Source organism: Rhinoraja longicauda, chromosome 26 (assembly GCF_053455715.1).
Source record: "Rhinoraja longicauda isolate Sanriku21f chromosome 26, sRhiLon1.1, whole genome shotgun sequence".
In the NCBI taxonomy this organism is placed as follows: Eukaryota; Metazoa; Chordata; class Chondrichthyes; order Rajiformes; family Arhynchobatidae; genus Rhinoraja; species Rhinoraja longicauda.
The window spans coordinates 7,098,282-7,122,392 of NC_135978.1; the positions used below are offsets into that span (position 1 = coordinate 7,098,282).

General features: G+C 43.6%; 2 protein-coding genes across 2 annotated transcripts in view; both read left to right on the top strand.

The window, feature by feature from the left end:
• Positions 1–24,111, top strand: part of LOC144606219 (argininosuccinate lyase-like) — a 368,098-nt gene that overhangs the window by 116,916 nt on the left and 227,071 nt on the right. The gene's annotated exons all lie outside the window — the stretch shown is intronic.
• On the top strand, positions 676–23,790 carry gusb (glucuronidase, beta). Its single transcript, XM_078422380.1, has 13 exons — positions 676–916; positions 4,716–4,904; positions 7,351–7,532; positions 9,909–10,051; positions 11,964–12,157; positions 13,458–13,610; positions 14,539–14,717; positions 15,635–15,781; positions 15,895–15,979; positions 17,283–17,459; positions 19,192–19,327; positions 22,092–22,218; positions 22,946–23,790. The coding sequence occupies exons 1-13, from the start codon at positions 692–694 to the stop codon at positions 23,022–23,024; spliced, it is 2,016 nt and encodes a 671-aa protein (XP_078278506.1). The 5' UTR covers positions 676–691; the 3' UTR covers positions 23,025–23,790.

The following is a 24,111-nucleotide window of genomic DNA, read 5'->3' on the forward strand; positions in this document are numbered from 1 at the left end:
AAACTGTGGCCCCTTGTTCTGGAACGGGACACCCTGAGACGGGACATCTCCACATGGGACCTATCCCCTCATGGGTCACACCCTGAGATTGGGCATCTCCACACGGGACATGTCATCTCATGGGGCATATCCTGAGATAGGACATATCCCCTCGTGGGGCACATCCTGAGACAGGACATCTCCACACGGGACATCTCCACATGGGACATCTCCACATGGGACATCTCCATACGGGACATCTCCACATGGGTCACACCCTGAGACGGCATCTCCACATGGGACATCCTGAGAGGGGACATCTCCACATGGGACATCCTGAGACGGGACACCCTGAGATGGGACATATCCCCTCATGGAACACATCCTGAGACGGGACATATCCCCTCATGGAACACATCCTGAGACGGGACATCTCCACATGGGACATCTCCGCATGGGACATCTCCACATGGGACATCTCCGCATGGGACATCTCCACATGGGACATCTCCACATGGGACATCTCCACATGGGACATCTCCACATGGGACATTTCACCTCACAGGGCACATCCTTAGAGTGGACATCTCCACATGGGACATATCCCCTCATGGGACACCCTGAGGCGGGGCACACCCCACACCCGGGACATCCTGAGACGGGACGTCCCACACTCGGGCTCACGTGTGGGTGCGGGTCACGTGACGGCATCATGGCGGCGGTGGTGCCGGCGGGTGGACGCTCGGTGTCGCCGCTCCCTCTCCCTCTCCTCCTGCTCCTCCTCCTGGTCGCCCCGGCCGCCGCCGCCCTGAGTCCCCGGGACGGCCCGTCCCGAGAGCTGAAGCAGCTGGGCGGCCTGTGGAGCTTCCGGGCCGACGGCTCCCCCAGCAGGGAGCGGGGCTTCGTGGAGAAATGGTGGCAGCGGCCCCTGGCACAGGTGGGGAGGAGGGGGGGGGAGGGGGAGAGGGGAGAGGGAGAGAGGGGGAGGGGGAGAGAGGGGGAGGGGGAGAGAGGGGGAGGGGGAGGGGGGAGGGGGGAGAGAGGGGGAGGGGAGAGGAGGGAGGTGGAGGGGAAAAGGGGGGGAGAGGGGGGGGGAGAGAGATGGGGGATGGGGGGGAGCCAGTGGGGGTATGAGGAGAGAGTGAGGGGTGGAGGGTGTGCGGGGAGGGAGGGTTTGTGGGGAAGGGAGTGGGGGGAAGAGGGGGATGGAGTGGGGGGAGGGGTGGGGGAGACGGGGAGAGAGTGGGAATAGGGGGAGGGTGTGGGGATAGGGAGTGAAGGACAGGGGTAGGTAGTGGGGAGGGAATGTGGGGAAGAGGATAGGGAGGGAATGTGGGGAAGGGGTGGGGAGGGGGTTTGAAGGGAGTGTGGGGGTGCGGGTGGGGAGTGAGACTAATGTGTGGGGGTGGGGGCTGAGGAGGGGGCGTAGTAGGGAGGGGGGGGGTGGAAAGAATGAGCAAGGATTGGAGGATGGAAGAAGGAGTGAGGGAATGCCACAGGAGAACCTGTTTCCCTGTGGCTATCAGACCACAACTCCCCTTCTCTCATGGGGTAGACTGACCCCCCCCCCCCCCCCCGCATCTTTGCACATCCTTCATGCTGGACTTTTCCATTCGATAATTTAATTTAATGTTTGTGCAATATTACATACTCCAATCAGCCAAAACATTATGACCACTGACAGGCGAAGTGAATAACATTGATTATCTTGTTGCAATGGCACCTGTCAAGGGGTGAGATATATTAGGCAGTTAGTGAACAGTCAGTTCTTGGAGTTGATGTGTTGGATGCAGGAGAAACGGGCAGGAGTAAAGACCTGAGCGACTTTGACAAGGGCCAAATTGTTATGGCCAGACGACTGGGTCAGAGCATCTCTGAAACGGCAAGTGCTTGTGGGGTGCTCCCGGTCAGCAGTGGTGAGTACCTACCGACAGTGGTCCGAGGAGGGACAAACCACAAACCGGCGACAGGGTGTTGGGCGCCCAAGGCTCATCGATGCGCGAGGGCAACGAAGGCTATCCCGTCTGGCCCGAACTGACAGGGGGGGAATTCACAGAAAAATTTAATGGTGGTCACGGGAGGAATGCGTCACAATACACAGTGCATCGCACCCTGCTGCGTATGGGGCTGCACGCGGAGGACCAACAGCATATTAGGCAGGTGGTCATAATGTTTTGGCTCATCAGCGGTGTATGTGCTGTGCAATAACTGTCACTTAAATTTCATTATTATTATTATATTGGACATAACAATTTCAATGCCATGTTACTGTATCTTTTGACTGGTGGCAGACCAATTTCCCTCTGGGTTAAATAAAGCTGTATCGTAGGATAGTGGAAGGAGTGAGGGAAGTTAATCCAGTGTTGTCCTGTTCCATCGCTCTCACACCCACCTCTCCCTAGTGCCCTTAGTTTCTTCTATAGCATCCCTGAAACCCCAGCATTCCCCCCCCCCCCCCCCCCCCCCCCCCAAATCTCTTGGGCAAGACAAGAATTTTAGTTGCGACGGGTAATATTGCAACATCCCCCTGAGACCGATTATCTCTCCTGAAAATGTAATGTTGCAATCACCCCCAGTGAAGAAAGCCTAGTGTCAACATTGCCTGCAACAGCTCCTATGCAATTGTGCAATGCAGTAAAGCAATCACTTTAATTTTATGTTGCAACTCCCATTATTTGAGAGATTGTAAAACGTTTTGTCGTCAATAAAACACCTTGAAGTGAAGCCGTTGGAATGGAGGAAACAGTAGTCAAACTTATCTAATTTCTTCATTAGCAATATAGACAATAGACAATAGGTGCAGGAGTAGGCCATTCGGCCCTTCGAGCCAGCACCGCCATTCAATGTGATCATGGCTGATCATTCTCAATCAGTACCCCGTTCCTGCTTTCTCCCCATACCCCCTGACTCCGCTATCCTTAAGAGCTCTATCTAGCTCTCTCTTGAATGTATTCAGAGAATTGGCCTCCACTGCCCTCTGAGGCAGAGAATTCCACAGATTCACAACTCTCTGACTAAAAAAGTTTTTCCTCATCTCTGTTCTAAATGGCCTACCCCTTATTCTTAAACTGTGGCCCCTGGTTCTGGACTCCCCCAACATTGGGAACATGTTTCCTGCCTCTAACATGTCCAACCCCTTAATAATCTTATACGTTTCGATAAGATCCCCTCTCATCCTTCTAAATTCCAGTGTATACAAACCTAGTTGCTCCAGTCTTTCAACATATGACAGTCCCACCATTCCGGGAATTAACCTAGTAAACCTACGCTGCACGCCCTCAATAGCAAGAATATCCTTCCTCAAATTTGGAGACCAAAACTGCACACAGTACTCCAGGTGCGGTCTCACTAGGGCCCTGTACAACTGCAGAAGGACCTCTTTGCTCCTATACTCAACTCCTCTTTTTATGAATGCCAACATTCCATTGGCTTTCTTCACTGCCTGCTGTACCTGCATGCTTCCTTTCAGTGACTAATGCACTAAGACACCCAGATAACGTTGTACGTCCCCTTTTCCTAACTTGACACCATTCAAATAATAATCTGCCTTCCTATTCCTACCACCAAAGTGGATAACCTCACACTTATCCACGTTAAACTGCATCTGCCATGCATCCGCCCACTCACACAACCTGTCCAAGTCACCTTGCAACCTCATAGCATCTTCCTCACAGTTCACACTGCCACCTAGCTTTGTATCATCGGCAAATTTGCTAATGGTACTTTTAATCCCTTCATCCAAGTCATTGATGTATATTGTAAATAGCTGCGGTCCCAGCACCGAGCCTTGCGGTACCCCACTAGTCACTGCCTGCCATTCTGAAAGGGACCCATTTATCCCCACTCTTTGCTTTCTGTCTGTCAACCCACTTTCTATCCATGTCAGTACCCTACCTCCAATATGATAAATGATTGAATACTCTGTTGTGACACTGGCTGGGAGGGTAAATATTGAGAGAAAACATTTGGAGAATGCATGTGATGATCTGTAAATATTCTTTGAGCAAAAGGGAGAATTTCAGTTCAACATTTCAACTGAAAGGCAGCTTTTTGGATGTTTTATCAATCATTTAGCAGTTCGGTAGAATGTCGGGCTAAATATTGTAGCCATGTTTACTAACCTTGCTTTGTGCCTCTGCCTTGACTGTAGGGATTAACCTGGGTGTGAGCAATGCAAAATGTACTTTGGTAGATCATATTAATCATGCAGGAAGAAATGGGGTGGCACAGTGGCTCAGCCTGTCGAGCTGCTAGCTCGCAGTGCCAGGGACCCGGGTCGATCCTGACCCCGGGCACTGTCTTGGCGGAGTTTGTATGTTATCCCTATGGGTTTTTCCGGGTGCTCCGGTTTCCTCCCGCAGTCCAAAGACGTGCAGGTTTGTAGGTTAATTTGTGGAATTCTCTGCCTCAGAAGGCAGTGGAGGCCAATTCTCTGAATGCATTCAAGAGAGAGCTAGATAGAGCTCTTAAGGATAGCGGAGTCAGGGGGTATAGGGAGAAGGCAGGAACGGGGTACTGATTGAGAATGATCAGCCATGATCACATTGAATGGCGGTGCTGGCTCGTAGGGCCGAATGGCCTACTCCTGCCCCTATTGTCTATTGTTAATTGGCTTCTGCAAATTGCCCCTAGTGTGTAGGGCATAGAACTGGTGTGTGGGTGACTGATGGTCGGGGTGAACTCGGTGGGCCAAAGGTCATGTTTCCACACCTGTAGCTCTAAACCCTTTTTCTTAGACTGGGCCGGTGATCGACATGCCTGTTCCAGCCAGCTATAATGACATCACACAAGATCCCAAGCTGAAGAATTTCATCGGCTGGGTGTGGTATGAAAATGAAGTGTGGGTGCCTAGATGTTGGATCTCCCCAGAAGCTGGGAAGAGAGTGGTCCTCTATGTTGGAAGTGCCCATTATTTCTCAGTTGTTGTAAGTACTCCTAATTATTCTATATAATGCTTACGTTTGGAAATTTATTATTAACGTAAGTAAGAATTAAAACTCGATTCAATGGCAGCACGGTGGCGCAGCGGTAGAGTTGCTGCCTTACAACGAATGCAGCGCCAGAGACTCAGGTTTGATCCTGACTACGGGCGCCGTCTGTACGGAGTTTGTACGTTCTCCCCGTGACCTGCGTGGGTTTTCTCCAAGATCTTCGGTTTCCTCCCACACTCCAAAGACGTGCAGGTACGTAGGTTAATTGGCTTGGTAAATGTAAAAATTGTCCGTAGTGGGTAGTGTTAATGTGCGGGGGTCGCTGGGCGGCGCAGAGCCGGCGGGCCGAAGGGCCTGTTTCTGCGCTGTATCTCTAAATCTAAATCTACAAAAAAAAATCTAAAAATCAATGGATAAAGCATACAATACCATGAAATTATGGACATTGAGGTGATGATAAATGATTGGTGTAAGTACAGGTGTTTTGAAGTTTGAGTCTTGCAGATTTACCATATACACACTATATGCATTCTTGGTCTCTTGGAAGGAATTACTGAAATATCTTTTTCAGAACAATTCAGTTCTAGCATTTGTTAAATTTTCAATGCAGGTATCTTTTTAAAAATTAGTTTTATAACATGTAGATTCACTGATTTGCAGATAATCCCACATAAAATGGTGGAGATGATTTAAAGTGGATAATTAAGGTGGTTGGTGAGGAAATTGTAGGGGTCCCAGCCTCAATCTCTCCAAATATCTTTTCTCAGGAGAGCAATCTCAGCCTTTCTGGTGTATCTGCACATCTAATGTCCCTCCGGGCTTTACATTGCCCATTTCAATTCTTGGATTAATACAAAAAATGTAACACGTCACATTTTCAGCATTAACATTGGGGATTTTAGTTAGAGAAGCTTGTAACTGCGTGCCACCGGACTCAGGAACAGCTTCTTCCCCAATGTTGTCAGGCCTCTGAACCATAAGGTCGTACCATAAGCTCGGGTATTGTCTCATTCACTTGGGAAGCACACAGCCCCTAAAGCCTCCACCACCATTTCTCTAATTTCTGAAAACATTTAATTAATAGCTATGTTTTGTACAGCATTGGTTAGCAATAATCGAGTAAATCCTCCTCCTGACATGTTTTGCTAAATACTTTTGAATGCACTTGTCTATTCCTCTAGGCTTAGTGAAATCTTTAGTTAAAAGACTTGTGCAGCAATGAAGTGAAACTTTCTGTAATTAATCTTTTCTCGCCCCATCGAGTCGCTTGGCTGTGTGAGATGCAGCTTCTTTTTCTTTAGCTTTCCCAGCTTTTAAGTAGTTTTTCTTATTTGCAGTATGAAAAGAAAAATGTTTGTTCTACGACTACATGTATTGCATACCATAACCCCACAATTAAGAGAAGTCATTTAGTCAGAGGGTGGTGAATCTGCAGAATTCTTTGCCACAGAAGGTTGTGGAGGCCAAGTCAATGAATATATTTAAGGCAGAGATAGATAGATTCTTGATTAGTACGGGTGTCGGGGGTTATGGCGGGAAGGCAGGAGAATGGGGTTAGGAGGGAGAGATAGATCAGCCACGATTGAATGGCGGAGTAGACTCGATGGCCTAATTCTTCTCCCTATCACTTCTGACATAATAAAGAACAGGAAATTATTGCTCAAATAGCCTAATGTCAGTGGTTTATTTTAGAGAAAATAATAGTTTTGGGCCAAGTCAACGTGGATTTGTGAAAAGGAAATAATTTTTGTCAAATGTGTTCTTTTGTTTGAGGTGGTGATAACCAGAAGAGGCCAAGCCAGTTGATATGGTGCATTTGGACATAGAATGCATTTGTGATACGACAAAAGAGGAACATAAAATCATAAGTTATTGGAGCAGAATTAGGCCATTCAAATCCATCGTCTACTTAAATACAAAACTGAGGCTGAATGAACTGGGGAGACACATGAGATGCGTCAGGGGTTATAGACAGGCTAGGTGACAATGTATATACTTATATTATTTATATTTTGTTCACTCATTCCATATTCAGGTTTGGTTTAGAGATACACCATGGAAACAGGCCCTTCAAGTCCGCACCGACCAGCGATCCCCACACATTAACACTATTCTATGCACACTAAGAACAATTTTACATTTATACCAAGCCAATTAACCTATAAAAACCTGTACGGCTTTGGAGTGTGAGAGAAAACTGAAGATCTCGGAGAAAACCCACGCAGGTCATGGGGAGAACGTACCACATAACTCCGTACAAACAAGCAACCTAAGGCAGGATCGAACCATGGTCTCTGGCACTGTAAGGCAGCAACTCTACGGCTGTGCCACCCTGATGCCCAATAGGGTATTGGGTATTCGTTAGTTCAGTTCATTTAGGTGGTTGCAAAATGAAATATTTTACAGCAATGTGATTAACGAGCCTCTTGTCTTTTTGCAGTGGGTGAATGGTATTCAGGTTGCCTTCCACGAAGGGGGCCATCTTCCTTTTGAAGCTGACATCACTAAAATTATTCAGAGTAGTTCATCTCTTCAGCACAGGATCACTATAGCAGTAAACAACACACTTACGCCTTATACTTTACCTCCAGGAAAGATTGAGTACATGTCAGATACAAAAAGGTGAGACAAACTAAAATACATAATTAAGTAATTGATATTAATGAGGATTTTTCTGTCCTCTGTGTTCTGGAGTAATAACTGGATGTGCTTTTTGGTCATGTTGGGAGTAATTCATTTCTGGCTTTCGACTAAAATTACTTTTCTTGCGTTTATCCAATTCAGCCAAGGAACTGTGGGGGGGATCCAACAACGGAAATGTTTCCAGTGAAACACTAAACAGATGAACTAGTTGAATTCTTTCATTACTTAATGTTACTGGAATACTTGGGTTGCTAGAACTGTTGCTAAAAATCAAAGATGGGACAGATACAGTTAATCTAAATGTATTTTGGTCTTCTGAACAGTTGACATGGGATGTTTTAATGCATCATAAGATCATACGTGATAGGAGCAGAATTAGGCCATTCATCCCATCAGGTCTACTTCGTCATTCAATCATGGCTGATCTATCTTTCCCTTTTAAACCCCATTCTCCTGCCTTCTCCCCATGACCCCTGACACCCGCACTAATCGGGAATCTATCTCTGCTGTAAAAATATCCGTTGACGGCCATCATTGATGTGGCAATGAATCCCACAGATTTACCACCCTCCGGCTAAAGAAATTCCTCCTCATCTCCGTCCTAAAGGAACGTCCTTTAATTCTGAGGCTATGACCTAGACTCTCCCACTAGTGGAAACATCCTCTCCACATCCAGGCCTTTCACTATTTGTGTCATGGGTGACAGCTCTCCTGGTGGGAGTCTGTCCAAAGGCTGCCTATTGAGTCTGATTCTATTTGTGCCTGATGTTTAACCATTAGTGCGTCAACAGGGAAGTGGCAAATCAAGAAGTTTAACCCCTGTGCCAACAGCAATGCTCCAGCCATCACTTTACTTGATAAATCAGCTTACTTGATAGCATTTGTAATAAGTAGTGGATATCTTTGATATTCGAAACAATTACTGACGTTAAAGTCATTACATCAGTCATGGTTTATGATTAATACTAGAAGTCATTCCTTTTCAAAATTAGCATGTAGAAGAAAGTTCACATTAAAAATGCCGATTTTTAAAATACACAATGCAGTTAATTAAGTAAAATGAACAAATGCCAAGTAATGAACTTGCAAGCAAAATTGAAGCTCGTGGATTAAAGTATCAGTGGCCACCTGTTTCAAAATTTGAAGTCAGTACAGTGGAACAGAATATGAGGGATTTATACTGCATGTGTAGATGGAGACTGTTAGACATTGCTGCTTTTTATTAGTGACCTGCATTAGGGTAGGAGAGCATAGTTTAGTTTAGCTTAGAGATACCCCATGGAAGCAGGCCCTTCGACCCACCGAATCCACGCCAACCTGCGATCACCCGAACACTAGTTCTATCCTGCACACTGGTGGCAATTTACAGAAGGCAATTAACCTACAAGCCTGCATGTGTTTGGAATTTGGGAGGAAACCGGAGCACCTGGAGGAAACCCACACAGTCACAGGGGGAACGTACAAACTCCGTACAGACCGTAGTTAGGATTGAACCAGGATCTCTGGCACTTGAAGGCAGCGACTCTACTGCTGTACCACTGTGCCACCCCAATTTAGATGAAAACAAATGGAACTATAATAAACAGTGAGGAGGGGGGAAGGCCTGTATGGTGGGGGATTCTTGATGAGAGATGCTACCTATTACAGGCAGCGCCTCATGTGGATGCTTTTGCTGCAGGGGTGGGCTGCACCCATGATAGACCAGGTCGAGTCCACTGCTCTCTGCAGCCTCTTGCCTTCCTGTTGTATTCAAGAACTGTAAAGCTGCCTTAATTAATTGGGATTGTTAAATAAAATCGCGTTCCACAATTAAGTAACACTAATGAAAGAATGCAGATAAAAAAGGCAGATGTGTAGGAAGGAACTGCAGATGCCGGTTTAAAACGAAGATGGACACAAAATGCTGGAGTAACTCAGCGGGACAGGCAGCATCTCTGGAGAGAAGGAATGGGTGACGTTTCGGGTCGAGTCTGAAGAAGGGTCCAGACCGGAAACGTCACCCATTCCTTCTCTCCAGCGATACTGCCTGTCACTCCAGCATTTTGTGGAAAGGGCAGATGCTGGAAATAAAGAAGAAAAACAGAACAGGCTGTAAATGCTAACCGTGTCAGGGAGCATCTCTGGAAAGAAAAATGGTTAATAAGTTTGGTCCAAGGTCCTTCATCAGAACTCTTTCCCAAGATCTGAATCGTTAACTATTTCTCTTTCCACAGATACTGCCTGACCTGCTCAGTATTTCTTGCATTTAATATTTTTATGGTGCTTTGTGTTTATTTTGGTACCGTGAGCCAGAAGATACAAAAACACAGTCTTGTGCCCTTCATTTACCATCTGCACTAATTTACCTTTCTCTAGGTATCCTCGTGGTTATTTTGTGCAGATCATCCAATTTGATTTCTTCAATTATGCTGGGATTCACAGGCCAGTTCTACTATATACCACACCTAATGTCTACATAGAAGATGTAACGGTTGTAACAGACATCGTGGGTGATACAGGTAGATGATTAAACTTAAAAATATATATATTTTGTGGGTTTTGGGCATCACTGGTAAGGTTGCCATTCATTGTCACGCATAATTGCACACAAAAAACTACCATCGTGAACTTCTACAGTGAGTTTGATCCTTGCCTCGGTTAGCTGTCAACATGGAGTTTGAAAGTTCTCCAGGAAAAAAAACTGCAGATGCTAGTATAAATTGAAGGTAGACAAAAAATGCTGGAGTAACTCAGCGGGCCAGACAGCATCTCTGGAGAGAAGTAATGGGTGACGTTTTGGGTCGAGACCCTTCTTCAGACTGAAGGCTGAAGAATGGTCTTGACCCGAAACATCCCCCATTCCTTCTCTCCAGAGATGCCGCCTGGCCTGCTGAGTTGCTCCAGCAATCTTTGTCTACCTTTGAATGTTCTCTCTGTGTCTGCATGGGTTTCCTCCAAATTCTCTTGATTTCCTCCCACATCCCAAAGATACTACAATAAGTTAATTGGCTACTGTACATTACCACCATCCTGTCAGTAGGTTAGGATGGGACAGAGTGGAAGCTGATGGGCACGTGATAGTGTTTAGTTTACAGGTAATGGGGGGGGTGGGAAAGCACTGATGCTCTGAGGATCAATATAGATTCCTTTGGCCAATTGGCTCCTCACTGTATCAAAGAAGGGAAAGAATGAAGCAACTAGAGATGGTGTGAGATAGTTCTACAGTCATAATCTGGTGCTGGGATGATTGACCTTGAGTTATAGATAGTGAAATTGGTACATGTTCTCCTCGGGTCACAGTAAGGTAAGAACTACATGCAACCAGAACAGTTCACAAGTAGCAAATGTGACCATGGACTGACTTCCCACACGACAGAAGATGCCTGCAGCAGCCACTAATGCATCGCTCCAATCTCCCAAATGCTCATCCGTATGAATGGACAGCGCTTCAGATGGCGAGAACCTGCATATGACCCTCTTTTGATAGAAACGATGCAGATTGGATGGGTGTTAGAGTTCAGAGATACAGCATTGAAGCGGGCCCACTGGGTCCACACTGACCATTGACCGCACTCGCTCCCATTAGTTCTATGTTACCCCACATTCTCATCCACTGCCTACACAGGTGGACCAATTGTTCTACAAGCCCGCACGCCTTTGGGATGTGGGAGGAAACCAGAGCACTCTTGAGGAAACCCGCGTGGTCACAGGGGAGAATGTGCAAACTCCACACAGACAGCACTCGAGGGTACGATTGAACCTGGGTCTCGGGCGCGATGAGGCAGCAGCTCTAACAGCTGCGCCAATTGAATGAACTGGATTGGATTTGCCTGCTTTCTGTGAATAGAGCATACTGGCCATGATTTGACTTTATCTGGCATTAACTAGAAGCTGCAAACCTATCGTGTAAATTTTCTACATGCTCTTATTAGCTTCAAATATCTGATATTGAAAAGTGAAAGGCTACCATAAAGAAAATTACCTACCAACATTGTTGCCACATACTTGACAAGAACATGTGAGGCCCAGTGCAAATCGGAGAAATAGCACCTCATATTTAGCTTGGGTAGCTTACACCCCAGTGCTATGAACATTGACTTCTCTAACTTCAAATAGCTCTTGCTTTCCCTCTCTCTCCATTCCCTCCCCCTTCCCAGTTCTCCCATCAGTCTTACTGTCTCCGACTACATTCTATCTCTGTCCCGCCCACTCCCCTGACATCAGTCTGAAGAAGGGACTCGCCCCGAAACGTCACCCATTCCTTCTCTCCAGAGATGCTGCCTGTCCCGCTGAGTTACTCCAGCATTTTGTGTCCACCTTTCACAGGAGCATGTTGTGGTGTGACTTTTCCTTGACATTTGTCCCAGTTTAAGACTCCAAAGAAATAGCTTTCACTCAGACTTTCAGTAACTGATCCTGCTTTTCCTCTAGGACTTATAAATTACCAAGTGTCCATAAGTGGAAGCACACATTTTTCATTGTCACTAACGCTGCGTGATCACAGAGGGCAGGTTGTTGCTTCTGTCATCGATGGACCTCCATTTGGAGAACTTAAACTACTTGATCCTAACCTGTGGTGGCCGTACCTGATGCACGAGAATCCTGCGTACCTTTACAACCTCGAGGTAAGGTTTGCAGTATTTCCTGACTCAGTGTAAAAATAATATTGGTCTAACAATATCTACATATAATCATTCACAAAATGCTGGAGTAACTCAGCAGGTCAGGCAGCATCTCAGGAGAGAAGGAATGGGTGACGTTTCGGGTCGAGACCCTTCTTCAGTTTAAGAATAAGGGGTAGGCCATTTAGAACTGAGATGAGGGAAAACTTTTTCAGTCAGAGAGTTGTGAATCTGTGGAATTCTCTGCCTCAGAAGGCAGTGGAGGCCAATTCTCTGAATGCATTCAAGAGAGAGCTAGATAGAGCTCTTAAGGATAGCGGAGTCAGGGGGTATGGGGAGAAGGCAGGAATGGGGTACTGATTGAGAATGATCAGCCATGATCACATTGAATGGCGGTGCTGGCTCGAAAGGCCGAATGGCCTCCTCCTGCACCTATTGTCTATTAAACACCTTCGATTTGTACCAGCATCTGCAGTTATTTTCTTATATCTACGTATAATGTTGGTGACAGAATTCCCCCCTACAGCAAGCAAGAATTCTCGTTGTCCTGTACCTCACAAGACCTGTGCACATGCCAATAAACACATTGTACCTGTACAGGTGCTCTCCGGCTTACGATGCTTCCAGTTGCGACAGTTCGACTTTGCGACAGTGCAAACGTCAGCGACCCGTGGCGAGCCGCCGCTCGCTTCCGGCCACGTGATCGCGTGTATTGAATGCATTTCGACTCACAATATTTTCGGTTTCCGATGGGTTTCTCGGAACGGAACCCCATCGTAAGCTGAGGAGCACCTGTACCCCACCGTACTCCACTTGACTTAACCTCGTTGTTCTAGTTTTCCAATTCATATCCGGTGCACATTACAAACATGCACCCTTAACTCTTGAACTAGCAATTGGGGCTTATACAATCATACTTTTTTTTTTTTTTTTTTGTAGAGTAATTTGGACCGTTTTAATGCAGTTTAACAGCATTTGGATGTTATCATTCATATCCTATCTTAATTTTATAGAGAAATAGTTCATTGTTTGCTTACTTCTGAATGTAGCTTGCAGCTCAGGTTTTGTGCTGACAGCAAAATTGGTTAACGTAGCATTAGTTTCCACATTTATTGAGACAATTTTTCTCCCACATCTTTTCATACGGATGAGTGATCATTACTGAAGCAGCACCAGATCCTGTCAACAATAAAAATTCTGAATTTTATTTGGTTGTAATCTGGAAACTACCGATTGTAGTATAACTTAAATTTTGGATCTATCGACCTAATATTTAACAAATGCTAAACATTTTTTTACCTAGGTGCACATGAAGAGCAAAAATGACAACACTTTGTATGAAGATTTTTATACATTACCCGTTGGAATTCGCACAGTCCAAGTCACCAAGACTCAGTTCCTTATCAATGGAAAGCCATTCTATTTCCATGGAGTAAATAAACATGAAGACTCAGATGTGAGTATGAGCATCTGCCTATTCATGTTGTTTGTATCTCTTCTGTTTTGGCTTTGCCATCTTGTGGCATCACATGCGATTTTACATTTTCAGTTTGGTCATAAACTGTTTTATTTCTATTTCAACAAACATTGCTGACAGCGGAAATGTTTTAAAAATCATGCCAATGTAAAATTCACCCATTTAGTAAATATACCCAAGTTAACATTTAACATTATGATAAAAACTCTCACATAATTGTAACTAGCTACTAACTCGTATGGAGCTAGTCTTTATCTGCACTTTAGATTTGCGATTGGATAATTATTTGTTTCTGTTGATGTCCAACTTCCTTTTGCAGTTAAACATTATTTCGATCCTATTTCTGCATTACAGCTAAATAAGTTCATTAGTCACATGAGCAGAATGAGGCCATTCAGCCCATCGAGTCTACTCCGCCGTTCAATCCTGGCTCATCTACCTTTCCCTCTCAACCCTATTCTCCTGCCTTCTCCCCATAATCCTTGATACCCTTACTAATCAAGAATCTGTCAATCTCCGCCTTAAAAATGCCCAATGAATTGGCCTCCACAGCTGTCTGTGGCAATGAATTCCACAGATTCACCACCCCCTGACTAAAGAAATTCTTTCTCATCTCCTTTCTAAAGATACGTCCTTTTATTCTCAGGCTGTGGCCTCTCTGATGAGTGATTGATTGTTTATGTGACCTTGGGTATTTTGGTTCCTAAATAATTTATTTAGTTGCCCGAGACTCTCTTATAAATAGGAGGTGTAAATCCTAATACGCGAAGTTGCCAGAAACACAATTGCCATGAAAGGGAAGTTTCTCTAATTGTGTACGTCAATCGTCGGGTTTGGGGAGTAACATAGAATAATGTTTTGCGAGCTTGACTTGTACGAAACCTTCATTAATCACCACCACCACTAGATGCGAGGGAAAGGCCTTGACTGGTCAGTGATTATCAAGGACTTTAACCTTCTTCGATGGCTGGGAGCAAATTCATTTCGTACGAGCCATTATCCATATGCAGAGGAAATTATGGATCTGTGTGACAAATATGGGATTGTGGTCATTGATGAGTGTCCAGGCGTGGGCATCAAAAATCCGTAAGAACACTTCTTAAACTTTGCAAAACAGTCTGGTAAAATTCTCATGAGACTCTCCACTGCGGGAAGAATATTCTATATTCTGTTTGCTGTTAATTTCATATCACCTGAAAAGGAACTTTGATAACTGTTGTAAACATTTGTGTTGTAAAATTTGTACAATGAATTGATTGCATGCAATGGGGGAGCCGTAGTTAATTATGTTATGTTTGTGATCCTGTTGCATTTAAGTTGAAAAGAATCCACATTTGCTTTAAATGGAAGAGAGACACAAAAACGCTGGAGTAACTCGGCGTGCCAGATAGCATCTCTGGAGAAAAGGAATAGGTGACGTTTCGGGGTCGAGACCCTTCTTCAGACTGAGAGTCAGACAGGGAAACGAGAGATAAGGATGGTGATGTAGCGAGATATTGAACAAATGAATGAAAGCAACGGTGATAATGGAGCGGGAGGAATCACAGAGGGGGAGCAGCGAGAGAGAGGATGGGTAGTTTGGCACATTGGTAACTGCAAAGTCAATAATCACATTTCGTCTTAAGGGCCAAACCTGATCATTTTATTCTTTCCCCATCAAAGTAACTATATCAGTTGTTAAAACCAAATTTGATTTAATTAATTAATTTTGAAAGCTTTATTTTTCCCATCTCTCTGAGCGAAAACATGGGATGGCGGTTAAAATATGTTGCATTCTCAATGAAAATAATGAATCTATAATGAATCTAATCCTTTAGATTAGATTGAAGTTGGCAAGTCACACGAAATGATGTGAAGACACAAACATGATGTTATCTTTAGTTTAAGGCAGCGTCTGCAGTTCCTGTGCCACAATGTCATGCAATATAAAACCTAGCTTTTCTCATAATCAATATTTCATACGTCCAAATCTTAATGCTAACCTCTTATTTGCTTTCGTTTAGCTTGAGCTTTGGAAATAAATCCCTCGCTCATCATTTAGCTGTCATGAAAGAGCTGGTGCACAGAGATAAAAACAGGCCCTCAGTAGTAATGTGGTCTGTAGCTAATGAACCAGCATCTGAGTTACCACAAGCAGACCACTACTTCAAGTAAGAACTGAGTGCTGAGGTGTTCGTGTGCTCTTAATTACTAAATCTTTTTTTTTTTGTTGTGAAATCTAGCTGTATGTTTAAATGATCTTTATATTGTTCTTTAAAAACAGAACTCTAATTGCATCGACAAAAGCTATGGATCCAACCAGACCTGTTACCTTTGTAACAGACACTGACTACGAGACTGACAAAGGTGTGAGTAGAAAATGAAGTCCATTCAATGAATAGTTTCAACGTTCTACATTTGTAAAAGTCCAAAGCACGAGAGTAAAATTGGTCGGATGGACCCTGTGACCAGACCGCATTTTTATAAATCCTCCTCCATTGTCAGAGTGAGGCCCAGTGCAAATTACAGCCCAGCAGTATGAACATTGACTTCTCTAATTTTAAGTAGCTCTTGCTTTCCCTCTCTCCCCATCCCCTCTCCCTTCCCAGTTCTCCGACTACATTTTATCTCTGTACCGCCCACTCCCCTGACATCAGTCTGAAGAAGGGTCTCGACCCGAAACGTCACCCATTCCTTCTCTCCAGAGATGATGCCTGTCCTGCTGAGTTACTCCAGCATTTTGTATCTAGCCACATTTTTTCATAATTTGTGCTAAAAGCCATGCCTGGAACTGAGTGAGCAGCAGACTTGATTACTGTGTAATCCTTAAAAGTTAACAAGAGATGCTCAAATGGTTAAGTTTTCAGCTCTTACAAAATTGTTGCGTCCAATGTTCAGGATAAGTGGATAAATGAATAGAGAATTCATTAATTTAATCCAAGAACACTAGGGGATGGTCGCTCTAGAGGGTCGACATGATAGATGAGTATGAAAGAATGTATAAATTAGACAAAGAAATAGATGACTTGCATTTTGTTTGCCAATTAAGCATTCAAGAGGAAGTTTATGTACAAGGCCTAATCAATAGAAAATTACTATGGAAAGGTTTAACGCTGATTTGAAGGGCTAATAATGTTCTCTGACAGAGAGTTTGCGAGAAACGACTTCCACTCCTGTTTTGTTTAAATCTATAACATTTGATTTCTATTGAGAGAATATTTCCATTGTGACTTAGATGATAGACACAAAATGCTGGAGTAACTCAGCCGGACAGGCAGCATGTCTGGAGAGAAGGAATGGGTGACGTTTCGGATCGAGACCTTTCTCCCACTGAGTTACTCCAGCATTTTGTGTCTATCTTGATTTAAAGCAGCATCTGCAGTTCCTTCCTACACATTGTGACTTGAATGGATCTGTCACTGCAAAATAGAAACAGAACAAAATAGGTGCAGGAGAAGGCCATTTGGCCCTTTGAGCCAGCACCGCCATTCATTGTGATCATGGCTGATCATCCACAATATAGAAAATGTTCTTAAAGGGTGGGCTGTTTGAGTTGTATGATAAGAGAACCTTTTTTAATGCTTGTTCTTTGAAACCTGTCCGAAGTGAGTTTGAAGCTGCTTATTGGAAAATAACTCTTTGGATAAATGAAAGTTTGGTTATGTTTCACAGGTGCAGTACACAGATGTTATTTGTGTGAACAGCTATTTTTCCTGGTACCATGATTCGGGCCATTTGGAGGTCATTCAATTGCAACTTGCCAATCAGTTTGAGAATTGGTATAAAAAATACCAAAAGCCAATTATTCAGAGTGAATATGGAGCGGATACGATCGCAGGATTGCATAGTGTGAGTAAAGAAAACATGAGTTTGGCATGACACGTTCTGCATTTAAAAGTTTGGAATGAAAAACTAAGGCCTTCACATAATTTTATATCATGGCAGCTCTTGATTGAATAGCAGTGGTTAAAATACTGGAGCAATAATCCAGAAATCTGGACTAACAATCCAGAGATATAAATCCTTCATGGCAACTGTGAAATTTAAATTGTTAATTAGCTGGGGTTTGGGTAGAAAGTGAAACTAGCCATCGGTAATGAAGGCCAAAATAACTGCTGAACTGCTAGTAATGTTCTTCAGGGTAAGAAAATGTACCATCCTGATGAAGTATGGCCCACTTGTGGCCCCATACCTAGCAAGCCATTCGGATCAAGGGCAAGTGGGGATCGGCAATGTTCTGGCCTTGTCATCAATACCCACTCTAAAAGTGAATAAATAAAACTATCTAGAATAAATAGTGTTGAGAGAAGAAGCCTGTCTGATTGGGGTGTCTTTCTTTTGGCAAAGGTAGTTTGCTGTATTTACTTAGTCTGCCCAGTATTTATCTCCAAACTGAGCTGTCCTTTGAAATGGCCTTACCAGACACTCAATGGTTCTTTACAAGAGATGTCAGACAAATGTATATGACCACAAGGTGTCGACCTCAGCACAAAGATTCAACAAGGGCATCTGCACTACATATTTGGCTCTGGAATTTAGAAGGATGAGAGGGGATCTTATCGAAACGTGTAAGATTATTAAGGGGTTGGACATGTTAGAGGCAGGAAACATGTTCCCAATGTTGGGGGAGTCCAGAACAAGGGGCCACCGTTTAAGAATAAGGGATAGGCCATTTAGAACTGAGATGAGGAAAAACTTTTTCAATCAGAGAGTTGTGAATCTGTGGAATTCTCTGCCTCAGAAGGCAGTGGAGGCCAATTCTCTGAATGCATTCAAGAGAGAGCTCTTAAGGATAGCGGAGTCAGGGGGTATGGGGAGAAGGCAGGAACAGGATACTGATTGAGAATGATCAACCATGATCACATTGAATGGCGGTGCTGGCTCGAAAGGCCGAATGGCCTCCTCCTGCACCTATTGTAAAATCTTTCTTACTCAAAATGTGAGGACATGTGTCAAACCTGTGAAAGTTATTATGGCCTGGTCAAATAATGGCCTTGTGTGCTCATGCTCATAAAATAGTACCTTTCAGCCAATATCTGCAACTTCTCCCATTATTGGGCATGTCAGGATCCAGGACAAACACACCGAGGGTGTCAGCACTGAAGATAGACACAAAAAGCTGGAGTAACTCAGCGGGACAGGCAACATCTCTGGAGAGAAGGAATAGGTGACCTTTCGGGTCTGAAGAAGGGTCTCGACCGGAAACGTCACCCATTCCTTTACTCCAGAGATGCTGCTTGTCCTGCTAGATTACTCCAGCTTTTTGTGTCTATCTTCAGTTTAAACCAGCATCTGCAGTTCCTTTTTACACAAAGGTGTACAAGCAAGTGAAATTTGCTGTTCTCAAGATAGACCTATAGCATCAAGACATTGGGGTTGAGAGCCTTACTCCTCATTATAACCTTGCAGGCAAGGAATCAGTAATTTTCCATGTTGAAAACTATTTGGATTAAGGACTGGGAGAAACCAGGAAACGTGACATCCCCACCCATAGTTAACTTGCATCAATCGCTAGTAATGACTTAATTGTCATAATGAGATTTGAAGTTGATTTTATTGGATTATGTACATCTCTCTATAGGATCCACCAGTGATGTTCACAGAAGAATATCAGCGAGCTGTAATGCAAGAATATTTTAAAATGTTTGATGAAAAAAGGAAAGACTACTTAATCGGTGAACTAATTTGGAATTTTGCAGACTTCATGACTGCCCAATGTAAGTAATATTTTGTTATTATCTAATACTAATAAATCTCCCAGATTATATACACCCAACATGCTTTAGATTTTGAACTGTATCCTCTGAATTGTTGCTTAAAGAACTCTGATGATCGAAGCTATAAATAAATAATTTGGCCCACCATGTCTATGCCAGTCCTTAAGGCAATATCGTTCCCCATTAATTTACTCTAATCTTTTCTCCTATATGCCCATCAACCCCCCCTTCCCCCTTTTTCAAATTTTGCTGCTGACAAATGCAATGGGCAATTTAAGATGGCACCCATGTGATGTGGGAGGAAAACCACGTGGTCACAGGGAGAATGTGCAACCTTCACACACAGACAGCAGCGGAGGTCAGGATTGAACTGGGGATGCTGCTGCACAGCAGTAGACAATAGGTGCAGGAGTAGGCCATTCGGCCCTTCGAGCCAGCACCACCATTCAATGTGATCATGGCTGATCATTCTCAATCTGTACCCCGTTCCTGCCTTCTCCCCATACCCCCTGACTCCGCTATCCTTAAGAGCTCTATCTAGCTCTCTCTTGAATGCATTCAGAGAATTGGCCTCCACTGCCTTCTGAGGCAGAGAATTCCACAAATTTACAACTCTCTGACTGAAAAAGCTTTTCCTCATCTCCGTTCTAAATGGCCTACCCCATATTCTTAAACTGTGGCCCCTGGTTCTGGACTCCCCCAACATTAGGAACATGTTTCCTGCTTCTAACGTGTCCAACCCCTTAATAATCTTATGTTTCGATAAGATCCCCTCTCATCCTTCTAAATTCCAGTGTATACAAGCCTAGTCGCTCCAGACTTTCAACATACGCCAGTCCCGCCGTTCCGGGAATTAACCTAGTAAACCTACGCTGCACGCCCTCAAAAGCAAGAATATCCTTCCTCAAATTTGGAGACCAAAACGGCACATAGTACTACAGGTGCGGTCTCACTAGGGCCCTGTACAACTGCAGTAGCTGCAAGAGCTGTGCCAACCCAGCAGAGGGGGCTGCAGTCTGGGCTAGATGGAGTCTGGTACTTCTGGCTGGCTTCAAACTGCATTATTGTTTCAGTAGTCTTATGCTGTATTTGTATTTTGCATATACTGTAGTATCTGAGTCGGGCAGTGGCTCGTGGGTTTTTACACTTTAAAATGTCAGGCCATAACAGTGTGGTAAAGCATTGCTCATGAAGCACAGTTTGGTATGTGTTGGGAGATGCACAAAAGGTCACAAAGTGCTCGAGTAACCTGGAGTAACGTTTCCAGGTTGAGACCCTTTTCGACGTGCAACATGACCCGTCCCTGTTCTCCAGAGGTGCTGCCGGACCAGCTGAGTTACTCCAGAACCTTGTGTCCTTTTTGTGTATTAATCAGCATCTGCTGTTGCTTTGCTTCTCCGACCCTTTGAGAGATCATGTGTTGTGGCAATTTTTTGCTTTATAAATTGATATCTATATACTAAAACTCTCGTTTGTTATCTTGTTTGTGACTGAACTTCAGCCAAAACGGTACACGATAGCGCGACAATTTTAGGCCCACCATTGTCACTTTAGTGATAATGCAAGGTATTTATTCACAAAATGCTGGAGTAACTCAGCAGGTCAGGGAGCCTCTCAGGAGAGAAGGAATGGGTGACGTTTCGGGTCGAGACCCTTCTTCAGTCTGAAGAAGGGTCTCGACCCGAAACGTCACCCATTCCTTCTCTCCTGAGATGCTGCCTGACCTGCTGAGTTACTCCAGCATTTTGTGAATAAATACCTTCGATTTGTACCAGCATCTGCAGTTATTTTCTTATACTACTTAGTGATAATGCAAGTAGTTTTATTGAAATCGGTGTTCTATTTTTAAAGTTATTCACATTTTAAAGTTTAAAAGGGGGGAGTGGGGAGAGAGGGGAAGGGGGAGGACAGGGTGCTGCACCAATGCAGGAGAGGTTTGGGCCCAACGGGTCCACTTTGTCTAGTATATTATAAAGACTTTGCGGCATTGTGATTTATGGCTGCACAGGCTCTGAAGGGTTATCCATGAAGAATCGTTTTTTTTTAAATGGATAAATCGGAGGAAGTTGAATCCTGAACAATTTGTGGAATAGGAGGGGATTATATGATATTAAAATCAATAAAACAAAAGAATCTGCGTTTGACTTCAAGCGAAAATAGTCTGGAAATTGTAACTGCTGCTGAAAAATACAAGTTTTACATAACAGTCCCTGGTTGAGATGTGCAAACATAGTAATGCAATGATATGGCTTATCTTGAGTAGTAGTGAACTTCCAATCATCATAAGAACATTCACTATGAATTACCTACTTGTGGAGGTCATGCTCTTAAAATGCCTTGGTCTAAATATTTTTGTATTAGCAATATGGCCCACAGGGACTTTTCACCTGTAATTTAACTTGGTTGTACATGTTCTACTTTGAGCTGGCTGAGTCCTAATACGGATGTCAGGGGTGATGGGGAGAAGGCAGGAGAATTGGGTTAGGTAAGAAGGGAGAGATAGATCAGTCTTGATTGAATGGCAGAGTAGACTTGATGGGCCTAATTCCCCTATCACTTATGACCAATGCATTACTGAAAAGTCATTGAGAAAGTAAAATTTGAAATAGAAAATGTTACAGTAGCTGTAAGTGCTTTCTTAGTGTCTTCCTGCTGATGGCCTTGAGGGGTAGTGATTCTAAAAAATCTGTTCTTGACACTGAAATGTGGATGTGGGAGGAGATTTCATTGACAGATGCTGAATAACTGCTTCATTTGCCTGCAGCCGTAACACGCGTGGATGGAAACAAGAAAGGGATCTTCACTCGGCAACGGCAGCCCAAAATGGCAGCCTTCATTCTTCGGGATCGCTACTGGAAACTTGCAAATGAGGCCAGATACATTTCTCAGAGGTACAATGTCAGTGACCACCAATGAATACAGAAGTAGGCACAGTGCTACGGGAAATTATGTCTCACTTTCCTCAACATGCTTTGAAGAGAAGTACTTGAAGTTGAGGTGATGGTGCTGGGACGGACAATGTTTGCAAACAAGTACGAGCTTAACTTATAGGAGTAGAATTAGGCCATTTGGCCCATCAAGTCTGCTCTGCCATTCAATCATGGCTGATCTATCTTTCCCTCTCAATCGCCTTCTCCCCATAACCCCACTTAATCTCAATCTCAGCCTTAAAAATATCCACTGACTTGGTCTCCACATCCATTTGTGGCAATGAATTACACAGATTCACTACCCTCCGACTAAAGAAAATCCTCCCCATCTTTCTAAAGGTGTGTCCTTTCATTCCGAGGCTCTGGCCACTGGTCCTAGACTCTCCCACTAGTGGAAACATCCACTCTCTCCAGGCCTTTCGCTATTCAGTAAGTTCCTTCTAAACTCCAGCGAGTACAGACCGAGTGCCGTCAAACGCTCGTATGTTAAGCCAATCATTCCTGGGCTTACCTGTTTTAAATGCTATTGAGTGTTCTAGAATTGAAAAATACTTCAAGTCCAAGTGTAAAACTCTGAGGCAACCTTATCACTCTCAGCTTATACGAGATGTTCAGTACTTGCACAGGAATTGCAAAGTGTCCAAATATAAATCCCCACTTTGCAAATTTCAATCCTATTGTTTGGCAGGTTCGATTGCCAGTTTCAAAATGAAGACCAGGACATCTGCCAAAGGGATGAAAAAAACACCTGTACAGCCAAGCCTTAATTTCCAATGATGGCCCTATCCCCTGTAAAATGGGTAACAGAAAATCTAGTTGGAAGCAGATTTTTACCAAAGCAACTTAACCTTGACTATCTGGTGCTCATTTGCAATTATTTTCCCTGCCTTGTAAAAACAACACTAGGAATTTTAACAGGTCAATTGGAATGAATACCTCAACAGTTTGGCTTGGCGATACACCGTGGATACAAACTCTTTGGCCCACCGAGTCCACGCCAGTCAACGATCCTATACACTAGGAGCAATTTACAGGAGCCAATTAATCTACAAACCTCTATGTCTTTGGAATGTGGGCGATCGTACAGATTATAGTCAGGACTGAATACGAGTCTCTGGTGCTGTAAGGCAGCAACTCTACTGTCTATTTTGTATAAACTATTTTGTAGGATTTTTTCAAAGTGATACTGAAGTAGCAATAGGACAACTTTAAATAAACATTCAGATTACAATTTACATTAGGTAGATGAGATTGTTATTAGCTTTTGTTCAAAAAGCATATTCAAGGGCATCTTTAATGAACTTTTTCTAATAAAGCTGTTTGACTTAAGCATTCAAGAAATGTTTCCTATAGCTTTACTTTTTTTTTTAGAATGCACTTAAACTGAAACAAGATTAAGAGATCAGTTACCAGTAATGGGAAATTGAATACAGTTACTCTTTCAAGATGTGTGGCAGAATTAAGTTCATTATCTTTAAATAATGCATTTAAAGTTTGACAGACATTTTGCAATGTTTTTATAAAAATGTTTACCACCAATAAAAATTTCAATGACTGAAAAATAGTTTGTCAGACAAAGCATGCTTTCATCATAAATGTTTACAGGTTCAGGTACTAAATTGCACATAGTTAACATTTCAGCATAAACAGATTGTGCTTCTGGAAATATGTAATTCAATATATCCATTCATTGTACGTCGCGGTTAAATTCATAGGATGTTTTTTCAGCGCAGAAGAATTTAATCAAAACCTAATCAAATTAAAATCTTATTTGGTCGAATCACTGCTCCAGAAAACTATGGGCGATTATTTAAACAGCATTTTTTTTACACATCCTGATACAAGTGAAATTGA

What these genes read in the sequence shown, in the direction of transcription:
- gusb (XM_078422380.1), top strand. Translation starts at nt 692, where the DNA reads ATGGCGGCGGTGGTGCCGGCGGGTGGACGCTCGGTGTCGCCGCTCCCT. An exon ending in CCCATTATTTCTCAGTTGTT is followed by an intron (nt 4,905 to 7,350) that starts GTAAGTACTCCT and finishes GTCTTTTTGCAG; the next exon opens with TGGGTGAATGGTATTCAGGT. An exon ending in AGACTTCATGACTGCCCAAT is followed by an intron (nt 19,328 to 22,091) that starts GTAAGTAATATT and finishes ATTTGCCTGCAG; the next exon opens with CCGTAACACGCGTGGATGGA.